The 11351-nt window shown below is 45.1% G+C and overlaps 1 protein-coding gene across 1 annotated transcript; it reads right to left on the reverse strand.

Annotated features, from left to right (window-relative positions):
* Positions 1–3196: 3196 nt before the first annotated feature.
* Positions 3197–9359, reverse strand: si:ch211-212k18.5 (sal-like protein 4). Its single transcript, XM_042512717.1, has 3 exons — positions 9169–9359; positions 4161–7489; positions 3197–3427 (listed from the first exon to the last, which is right to left on the reverse strand). The coding sequence occupies exons 1-3, from the start codon at positions 9242–9244 to the stop codon at positions 3197–3199; spliced, it is 3636 nt and encodes a 1211-aa protein (XP_042368651.1). The 5' UTR covers positions 9245–9359.
* Between the last annotated feature and the right edge of the window lie 1992 nt (positions 9360–11351).

Consider the following 11351-nt stretch of genomic DNA (forward strand, 5'->3'; position numbering starts at 1 on the left):
AGCTCTAATTACCAAAAATCACCTTAATCAAAGGCAAATGTGGGAATAAATGTCCTCTTTGTCTTCCAAATGGGTGCAGACTCATCTTTAATTGCAGGTTAAATATGCACGTTATGTGTCCTTTAACACCTCCAAAAGGTTTTCCAGTTGAAGACGATTGATGTCTACAGAGAGCTGATTAATGCTTACTGACGAATGATAAATGTGTTGCATGTGATTCATGCTTAAAACCATCTCCCATCACACCTGTGGACTGTCACCGCCACCTTTCTGCTTTAAACTGAAAACTATTAAAATGACTTTTTTTTTTTTTTGATTGAGACACGTCCCTTGTCGCCCACGAACGCATGTGGACAAACTTCTCACACATGGCTCCTTTCACTGCTTTTGTCCCGCTCCCTGCCCTGAGCATTCTTGTCCTTGGTTACCGGCTGTCATGGTTTCAGGAGCCCCCGTGGGCTCCAAACTGGAGGGATTAAAGGCAGCCATTTTGGGGACAGCTGGGCCAGGTTGGTCCCTGTTGCCCCCTGTCCCGCTCCCAGTCACTCTGGGGGGAAGAGGGGTGGCATTGTGTGAGGATTAGAGCTTCCTGTGTGTCAGCTCATTACATGGGGTGGGAGGATAGGGATGGGGGGGAGTACAGGGGTGAGAGGGTGAGCAGAAAGAGTGAGGGAGAGAAATGAAAGAGAAAATGAAAGAGAGTGCGTATGAAAGAGCGTATGACACAGAGAGGGGAGGCAGGAGGGAGGGAGGGAGGTGGCGGCCTCTACAGCTGCACCCTCAATCACACTCATACAGGCTCTGATTATCCTTTTCACACATACACACACACACACACACAGTAGTGGGGAACTGAAACATATTAAAAGACATTGGGGGCAAAAAAAAAAGGCAGAATTAGGAGACAGCTAGCCCAGCGCTGCAGACAAAAGAGCCCCCCGATCCAGACACACCGAGAGCTGGAACAAACAAGCCAAAACTGACCAACACAGAATAAGAGTCATGCAAACAGAATACTTAAACAGATAAATGAATTCACAAAGACGCAGGCTGAAACTCAACCCAGACAACAAAAAAATACAAGAAACCCACAGACGAACAACAAACAGGTCTCTTCACTTTGTTTTATTTATCTTTTATACATCACAAGGGAGGCATGGGAACATATTTTGTCAAAAAAAAGGGGGTTTACAGAGCGTACAAAATTGGCGAAGCAGGAATGCAGCGAGTGCGGACAATTTCTGCAGGCGCAGAAAACTCTCAAGTGCTTTGAGAGAGAGAAGCGGGAAAAAGGGGAGGCAAAAGGAAAGATAAAGGAGGGGGACTCATCCTTGTTGTCTGGTGGATTCTGCAGATCGCGTCAACAACAACAAAACAACATTTACAATCATCAGTATGGATAAGATCATTTGCTGCGAGAAAATTTGACAGCTATAAGAACAAAGAGTGTTTACAACAAGTTCTGATAATCTAACACAATCATCGCCATCATTATCATCATGGTTATCACCATCGCTAATGTTTTTTTTTTTTTTTGTTAAAAGAAATACTTCACCCACCCAAAATGATCATTTGTAGATCACCATGAAAACTCAGCAAATCTTCCTGGTAGACAGCCGGCAGTTCAATTAAAATGCAGATATGTGAAGTCGGCAAACTAGTTTATTTCTTTTGACATTTTCGGCCTTAACTGTAATGTTTAAAAATGCTTTGCTATCATCTTTGACAGACCAAATCTACAGGCACTGAAACTGAGCGATACTGCTGTGGGGCCACAGCCGAACGAATTTAAGCCACCTAAAAACTTTACCTTGGAAACTAACCAATCAAGAAAGTTGTAGAAAAGCAACTCCTGTGTTCTGCTTAGTAAAATTATTGTTTTTTGGCATTGGAGTCTTTAGGATAACTGCTTCAGTTCCCTGTCGGAAAACATGGTCTAACTGCAAGGTTGAGCATTAAAATACCCTACATATAACATACACTTGAACTAATATTGATGCTTTTTTTTAGGTGGGCCTTTTTTAAGAGGATAAAAACTAACTGACTAATTTTATCTACATAACTTGGGGCCTTTCCACCCACAGATTATTGTAAACAAACGTTGTGTTTTGGCCTATACGGTGTCACATTAAGTATTAGGGTTGCAACAGTGGTTTCCTCACAAACACATGAACGAAGAATCAGGAAACAAACAAACAAACAAAAAAGTTCTTGAAGAACTGAAGTCATAGGGATCCGCGTCTAACTGCAAAACGATTTAAAAACATCCGTTTACAAACTCACACAACCTGTGCTTTATAATCCTAGTCTCATTTATTCTGTCGTATGTTCAGTTCCTCTCAAACACAAGCATTCTTGCTAAAACCATAAAACACACTTCTGCATATGTAAGACTGTTTAAGTGAAAGTGTTTTAAAATGTAAGGTTTTAGTCAAAATGCATTTGTTTGGGATGTACTGAGAATACGAATGGATAAATGAGAGTTTGTAAAAAGCTCTCCTCTTACTGAAATTCATCAAAATGTTGCTGTTTTGGTTCCTTTTTCAACATAGAAGCATGTGAGAAAAAACTACGTCCTGAATTCAGCGTAACATGAGGTGATTGTTAGACAAATGATCATTTTAGGGGTTAGGTATTCCTTTAAGAGGATGTTTCGGCAGCACAGGACACAGTGCAACTCACAGTGCAACTCAGCACATTAGAAACATGCTTTCAGCAGCATGGCATTACAACAAAAAAAGGAAATAAGAAAGTAACAATAAAAAGGCATAAAATGTAACCGAGGTTCATATTTACAGACATTGGCCATTATTAATTTGGCCTGTTTTGGTATGGAATTCATTCTGTAAAATGCTGGACCGTCCCTCTCATTCAAATCAGCTTATACAGTATGTGCTAGAATGGGTGTCAGCAAAAAAAAAGCGCAAACAATTAATTCTCATTGTGACAATTCTGTGAAGTGTGTAAGATAAGGCCTCACTGTGGTCTTTGAAATACAAAAATACATAGCTAAAATACTACATTCACGAATCTCTTGCAATGTTACTACAGTACAAACTAAATCTATCCGCCTAATACAAAAGGTAAACATGAATTAGAATTAATAACTCTAGAAAACAAATCTCATTCTATTAAAAAAATACATTCCCTTGTCAGGACCCTTTTTAAAGACTGCCGTTTTACAATACTAACTCTTCTACGCAGTAGTGTCCATGGGCTCAGCCGCCACACTAGCAACAACACTGATTGGTAGAGGATCTGTGCTGTCACCTTCCTCGGGGGATTTAGCCAATCCTTGCTTTTCTTCCTGGTGTCCCGGGTTCTTATTGGCTGGGTTTGAGCTGCTATCCTCCGCAATGTCAGTGTCATTGGTTTGAGCCTTGGAGGGGGTGTTGGTTGATGCTCCAGGGTGAGTTTTCATGTGGCCCTGTGGATGGGAGAAACAACACAATGGTAAATTACTCACAAGTCTAGAAGGATGAAATCTTCCTGTGCCATAAAAATGTCATCACCACTTCAATATCTAAATAGCACGAATAAAGTCATTAAGAACCACAGTAATGAGTCCTAAAACCCAGAAATCCATCAGCATTTCAGCAACTCGTCTCAAGTCAATGATTTTTTTTTTAACTGGTTTTTGGTTAGAAGCCTTAAAAATGGTTTAAGAGCCTTTAATCTTTTGTTCTATGACAGAAAATACGTCAGTAAATACCCCACTCGCAAACTTTGAAGCTTTTATGTGTTTATAAAGAGACACTTGCTAACAAGTCGCTAAATGAGACTAAAGAATGTCATCATGTCGAATCACAGCGAACACAGCTCTACAGACTCGTAGAGCTGGCGACATGACTGTAGTGCAGTTTTTTTTAGCCTAACAACAGTTTTTTACTCCTGGTGATTGCATTTAGGCTTCAAAAATCCTGAAAGTGGTGTTCATTTGTGAAGATTATCTTGCTGAACAAAATGTGTCTTAAACATTTGTTTACGACAGATCGTATTTTCTGCAATAATCCAAAATAGAAATGAAAAAATCCCAAAGGCTGTTTGACAAGGGAACCAGGGCGATGTTCACTTGCGGGTTGGCCAACAAAAAAACTTCATCCCTGGGGCACTTTATTGACTAAAGAACAGTGTGAATGTACAATGACTACAACTCTTACCTTAAGTCCGCTACGGCTGGCGTATGCCTTTCCACACTGCGAGCAGCTGTAGGGTTTGTCAGGGCGAGGAGGCTGGGTGTTTGGTGCTGGGACAGAAGGCTCTGGCTCCTCTGAGGGCTTTTCTTGCACGCCGCAACCCTCTTCCATTGGAGCATCCTTCTCCGGCTCTGGATCCAACACTGGCAAAGGCTCTCTGGTGGTCTCAATCTTGGCTTTACTTTTGGCAGCATCTTCCTCTTGTGCCTCCTCTGGTTCACTGCCACAGGCCTCTTCTGCTTTAGGTGTAGCTTTGGGGCTGGCAGGTGGCGTCAGTGCAGGTGACGGATTTGCAGTTTGGGGTTTGGAGTTAATATCAGGGCTTGTAGTAGGTTTGTCTGAGGAGCAGGCTTCATCATTATTAACCCCTGTGTCATTTTCTACTCCAGGCTTTGAAATGCAGAGAGACAGAGGGGTGTCATCTGCCTCTACATCTCCATTCAGTGCTCCATCTGAATGAGAACTAGCTAAGGGTGCTTTGAAAGGGCTGGTGCTGCCCAGGTCAGCGTGGGTCTCCTCTTCAGAGTACATAGTGCCGTTCATAGGGCTACCATCAGCTAGGGTGTTGTCTCCCAGACGCAGGGGGTCCTCGGCTCCCACTGAGGGAGGATTACGGGTCAGGGGTGGGCTAACGCTGGGTGTTGAGCTCTCTGATTCCTCCGTCTTCACAGAATTGGTGTCAGCAGCTGTGGATTTCTTAGACCCTGAGTTGAGAGCATCAGTTGGGGACTTGGCCCTTGTTGTTAAGGCCAGAGGAAGGAGTTGCTGGGCTTTGGATGGGGAGTTATTCTCATCAAAGACAGCATTTTCTGTTTCTGCAGCATCTTCAGGTGGCATATCTTCATCAGGTGGTATTTGCCCTCCAAGGTGCAAGCGGATATGGTGCTGAAGAACCAATGCATTGGTGAACTTGCGTGGGCACAATGGGCAAGAATTCAAGGCACGGGTGTTGGCCGGTCTTGCACGGTGAGTGGCCAGGTGAGCCCTGAGGCTGCCCTTTGTGGAAAAGGAACGACCACACAGCTTACAAGGGAATGGGCGCTCTCCCAGATGTGTGGCCTGATGCAAACGCAGAGCTCTGGGACAGCTGAGGACACGCAGACACACTCCGCACTGATTAGCAGCCTGGGCGGTCGGCAGAGAAGGAGTAGTCGTGGTGGTTGTGGTGCCAGAACCTGAGACTCCCTGGCTGGTCACTAGTCCAGCAGCATTGGCACTTGGGCTCAGGCCAAGAGCAGCCAACATTTCCCTGCGATAGGCACTGGAGGTGGTGGACAAGTCGTGTCCGTGTGTGTCCCCATTTGCTTCAGCAGGTGATTGCGAGGAAGTGGAGGAAGAAGAGGCACCTCCTTGTGGCTGCTTTTCAAGCTTCTGAACCAGGCGCTGCAGCTTGGAGGTGTCGGAGGTTTGGGTAGAGGTGGTGGGAGAGGATGAAGACGGGGAGGAGGTTGATGGTTTGGGGAAAGGTGGAAAGGGGAAGGCGAGCTGATGAGGCGTAGTGAGGTGGGAGGCGGATGGGTGGCCTGGGGGTCGGAGAAGTGCAAGGTGATGAGGGGAGGTACCTCCAGGGAAGAGAATCTTGGGGAGGTGGGCCAGTTGGGGGTATGGGGAGGTTGTATGTAGGGTGGAGTGAGGGGGTGTGTTTTCATCAAACCGCTGCTGCTTTGCTCCTTTGAACTGGCTGCTCATGGAGGAAGAGGAAGACGAGGACGAAGATGAAGACGTCAGTCCGGTGCTAGATGCGCTGGCAGCCGCTGCAGCTGAGGCTCTGTTCAGCTGTAGCAGTGAATGGGCTGTGGACAGCAGTGCCATGTCCACTGAGGGGGGAAGAGGTAGAGAGGAAGGCGAAGGGCGAGCAGATGCACCAGACAGGAATCCTAAAGCCATGTTGTCTGCCATCCCGGGAATGCTTCCTTTCACTCCATTAAATGGCTCGTCGTCATCAGCCCGCCGTTTTCTCCTTCTCTGGATGGCACCAGGAGCACTCTGCGTTTGCTCTGACAGCGCTGGTGGCAGCAGAGAGAGGGACAGCTCTGGGTTTTGCTCTCTGTGTCGCAGGAAGTGGGCTTTGAGGTTTCCTCTGGTTGTAAAACGACTCAAGCAGACTGGACACTGGTAGGGCCTTTCACCTGTGTGCGACCTCAGATGGATCTGGAGTGATGAGTCGCTGCTTAAAACCTTCCCACAAAAACGGCACACATGTTGAGGGCGTCCTGATGACGAAGCAGAGCCCAGGGAGGAGCTGGGCTGGTGATCCTGGGAATGACTCGTGGTCGGAAGAGGAGGAGTCGGGAAACTGATACCATTGCTATGACCAAACGTGGAGGTGTTGGAGGATTTCTCGTGGAGGTAGCGTGGCGGTAGCCCTAATGACAAGGACAGAGGGTGAAGGGAGGCAACAGAGGAGCTGATTGTGGATGAAATAGATGAAGAGGATAATGAAGAAGAGGTAGAGGAGGATGGAGCTCTGCTGCCATTGACATGTGAAGCACCTGATTTGGAGACGGATGGCTGGGGGAAGAGGGAAGATGGAAGGCCAGTCAAAAGCGCTGAGGCAGTGGTTACTGGCGTGGCAGTGGAGGGGTGTGTTGGTGATGAAGATGATGCTCCTGTGGACTTCTGGTTGCTGTCTGCACCACTGGCCAGTGTGTTATTATCTTGGCCAAAAACGGCACCTCCAAGCCTTAGAACGTGCCTACAGATCTCCTCTGTTATCTGCATCTGGTGGATTTGCCTCTGCTGTAACACTCTCAGCTCCTCTAGGAGAACCGCCAGGGTTGGTGACACCTGGATCTGCCCCTGCTGTGCTGCAGAGCTGGAGGCTTGTTGGTGACCTGGACTGGAGCTGTCGCGGTGAGGCTGCACACACTGAGATGAGGAGGAGGAAGAGGAGGAGGAGGAGGAGGTAGTGGTGGTGGCTGAGCTGCCCATTGGTGGGGAGGTCATGGTGGAGTGAGAGTTTCCTTGGTGGGACAGACTGTGGGAACCTGAGGTTTGACCCAAGGGAGGAGGTGAGTGAGTCTGGGATGACAACGAGGGATGAGGGAAGTCTGGGGAGAGGGAAGAGTGGGTGTTTGGGAGGGATGTAGTGAAGGGGGCGATGTGGCTGGGCCAGTGGGGAGGAGGCGAGCTCTCACTGGGCAAGGAGGGCGCGTGGAGCCCACCAGGGGATGGGCGAGGGGCCAGAGGCGGCTGGCAGTCTTGGAGAGAGGTGGGGGATGAGGAGGACGACCCTGATGAGGTCACTTCTGAGCCAAGAGATGTGGATGGTGACTTCATGCCCAGGTGATCATCTGAGGATTGACAGAAAGAAAAAAAAGGAGTTTTAGAGATTTTTGAAAACTAACTTTCTGTTTGTTTCTTTGCAGGTCGATTATTATGCATCACCCAGTCTCCAATATCATCCCAAATATCCAGGTATGTAAATTAATTAAAACTTTCTGCTCCAGTTAGAGTGTTTATTTTATCAATTCTAGTTATTGTTTACAAATTTAGCTTGCAAATTTGAGAGCATACCAAGAGATCTTTTTTCAACTTCAAAAGAAATGCCTGCTAGGAAGTGGCCTTGAACAGGCAAACAAACAAGTGGAAGAAACTCTGCGAGTCCATGAGTCTTTGTAATGTCTTGTCTCAATCTGCTCTCCGGAGCAAAACTCCTCAAACATCTTGCACACACAAAAAACCTCACAGACCACCTTGCTGCTATGGCAACACATTTTAGAGGACAATGGGCATCACCAAGACAACCCATAACCCCTCTTAACCCACCCCCTCCCTACAGCAGTTACGTCTTTCATCTCCCCATTCACCCTTCCCCCCTTACGTCACAGTGGAGGTCAAGGGTCAGGCCACGCTAAGGGTTCTGGGCACTGTCCAGACACTCTGATTGGTCAACTAATCTGACCTCTGCTGCTCAGGGGTCAAATTCTTTCAGAATCTTGAGCACGGAGTGAGAAAGAGTAAAAAGAGGGGGGGAGGGTAACAACAATAGAGAGACAAACTAACTATTCCCTCCTGGAGTGATATAGTGATGGAATGAAAGACTGTACCTCAGTGAAATTCCTTCATTGTGACTTAAAAACAAACCTGAACCTGTGGGAAACGCCAAAAACTAAAAGGCAGACTTTTCTTTTTTATGGAAGTATACTTGCAGAGAATCTTATAGGTGCATGCACTTGAAGATATAACCCAGAACAAGTGCAATCTCTCTATCCCCTCCGAATCTTTTTTTTTTCTTATCCATTTGAGCCCCCCCAACTGTGTAGGAGTATACAGTCAATAGAGTTGGGGGGCGAGAGAGAGGGAGAAAGAAAGGGGAGGGAAGTATTGAGAAGGTGGAAAATGGGGGAAGAGGGGTGCAAGGCATGGACTAAGAGCAAAAGAAGAAGAGAATAGAAGGGTGGAAGATTAATCTTTACCAAAAACACTGCCTTCCCTTCCCCCCACCCCATGCACCTTATTGTTAACAAATAAGAGAGTGCTCTATACTAATCAAAGACCTCCAGCAGTCAACGCTGAGCAGCCTGTTGGTTTCCTGGAGGACGAACAGCACATGAAAATGGCCACAGATGTATGTTAGTTAATCCTACTCTATTCATTTCGCAGGGACAAGTTTATTGGCCCCGACCAAAGTGCCTAAGGCCTCCATTTAGAGGGGCCCATTACAGTGAATGGCTGAGCAGGAGGGGTGGACAAACATAAGATCTTACACTTTTTTAGTCCGTTAAATCAGGTGCATATGTTGGAATGTGGCCATGCATAAATAACCTTGCGAAAATGACCGCAATTGACGAGAAATCGCGCAACAAGTAACGCACACAATTTCACAAAAACCCCAAACTTTTTTCTCTTTTCTTAAGTTCTCTGCAGACTCTGAAAGTGAATTCACGCACCGCTGAGTTGCGGGATGGTTGCACTCTTTCATAAAATTCAAGACAAAAACGCACGCACACTCGTAAAGATGTTTACTCACCGTGAGATAGCAGCCGTGGGCCCCCCGGATCCGCGTTAACGAGATGCTGGGGTCGCTTCTGCTTCCGGCGTGACATGATTCACTGCGACTCAGACGGGAGAGGGGGGCATCAGTCGGTTGAATGGCAGCAGGCACGTTTTTGCGCACTTGGAAAGCGCTCCTGAAACCATCCGAGCATCTAAAGCTCAAAAGTCGCGCACATCCGCAAGCCTCTGGATAAAGAGGAAATTTCAAAAAATGTAAAAAGAGAGCGTCTTTTTATGGTTGAAAGTCAAAAAAACAACGCATAGGTGTTTGGAAATCCCGCAAGTCTGCGCCGTGTCATATGCCGTGAGTGCGTGTGTGTGGCTGTTTTCTAAAGTCTGTTCTCCCCCAAAAAACTTGTCCAATTTGCGCCCCTCCTCTCCCACTGCTGCCCCGCTGCATGCACATACAGGGAACACACACACACACACACACACACACATGCAAACACACACACTCACACACACACTCACACACACACCATACACACTCACACACACAGAACCACTCCTTGTTCTTCAATGATATTTGCATTTCAATGGCGTGTAACACACAGCCTCCCTGGTTCTCTCTTTCTCTTTCTCCCCAGCTTTATTTTTCTTTACACACTCACGCAGCAGCTATAAACTTTCAATAATACGTGACAATTTAGGTGTCAAATCAGTTGGATGGCTTAAAAAACACATCTAAATGTTAATTTAATTTTCCTTTTAATGATTCTCGAGACAAGTAAATAATTACGGGGCAAATTAAGACGCGCAAACACGTCTAAAAAAGTGTAACAGGTGATTCATCCATCATCTGTTTAGGACCTCCAGGTGTGTTACTTCTCAGCAAGGTGGATAAATGATGAAATTATAACCATAATAATTGGCTTGCGGGTGGTTTCCATTAGAAAGAGTCAAAAATCCATCTTCCCGGTGGTGTTATTGTGCCAGATGAGGAGAGCAGGCGATATTTCTCCCCTTTGATTTCCATAGAGCCAATTATCAACAACAGTGCAGCGAGTTGTGTGCAAGTGGGGCCACACAGCCATTCCACATGCATGTATTTCGTGTGTTATCACCAAGCGTATAATGCCCCCCTCAACCACCCCCCCCAAAAAAAGCATCTTACACTGGAGCTCTATTTAAAAGGCAGAGAATAGATGGGAATCTTTGACAATGGCGTGCTGGACACAGTTGAGTGAGCATCTCCCCTCTCTCACTATGAACCCCCGGATCCACTGCTGCACAGCACAATGCCCCTCTTTCACCCCCCGCCTTTACTCCTGTACCACGTGGAGAAATGGATAAAAGAGGGAGAGGGAGAAAAAGTGGGAGGAGGTGGTGGAGGAGAAGGAGGAGGGGGGTATATTTAAGTAGGTGTCTCACATATATATCCACTCACAGGCTGTGTAAGAAATAGGGCATTATTTGATTTTGGGGGAGATATAACTGTGCCATGTTTATTTTAAGGGTTTTATTTTGGGCTGCTCATTTAAATATCTAATTTTCTCAAGGTTAATCATCACCTGGAACCTAGTTTGGCTTTTAATTGAACTTTACCTATTTATTGCCTATTTATATATACATTTTAGTCTGTTTTACTGATTTACTAGATAGTATATTATCTTATTATTAATTTTAACATTTTTTATAAATTATTATTTGTTCTGTTATCCTTTCATTTACCTTGCTATTTGGAGTATTTATTTATTTATCTGGTTATATATTTTTATTATAAATTAATAAGGTATTTATTTATTTATTCTGTCTTTTATCTATAGGTTTTATTTATGTTTAATTAATTAGAAAGTCTTCAAAATCTTGCTTTTTAACGTGTGTGTGTGTTGTGTATGTGTGTGTGTTACAGTTTTGCACAAGTGCTACAAATGAAGTCTGATTGATTGATTGATTGGAAACATTAAAAGTATCATAAACATATCATGTTTATGTAAAATCAAAGTCCAGGTTGCTTTTAGTCATATTTAGCAGTATTTATAGTGTTTTTTCCTTATTTTCCATGCTGGTTCTAAGCCTAGCCTATTAAAGGTTTTTAAAAAAGCTTGGTATCCCCTGAAATTAACTGTAAATTCAATATTCTGTTCAGTTATCACTTAAGTTTAACAGAAAAAAAAAATAAATTTATATATTTTTTTATTTTGTCCTCATCACAAA

The sequence above is a fragment of the Plectropomus leopardus genome, chromosome 23, assembly GCF_008729295.1.
Source record: "Plectropomus leopardus isolate mb chromosome 23, YSFRI_Pleo_2.0, whole genome shotgun sequence".
NCBI classification, from domain to species: domain Eukaryota; kingdom Metazoa; phylum Chordata; class Actinopteri; order Perciformes; family Serranidae; genus Plectropomus; species Plectropomus leopardus.

Coding starts and splice junctions, on each gene's coding strand:
- si:ch211-212k18.5 (XM_042512717.1), bottom strand. CDS start 9,244: ATGTCACGCCGGAAGCAGAAGCGACCCCAGCATCTCGTTAACGCGGAT. Junction 7,490..9,168: donor CCCACGGCTGCTATCTCACG/GTGAGTAAACAT, acceptor GTCAATCCTCAG/ATGATCACCTGGGCATGAAG. Junction 3,428..4,160: donor CCAGCCGTAGCGGACTTAAG/GTAAGAGTTGTA, acceptor TCCCATCCACAG/GGCCACATGAAAACTCACCC.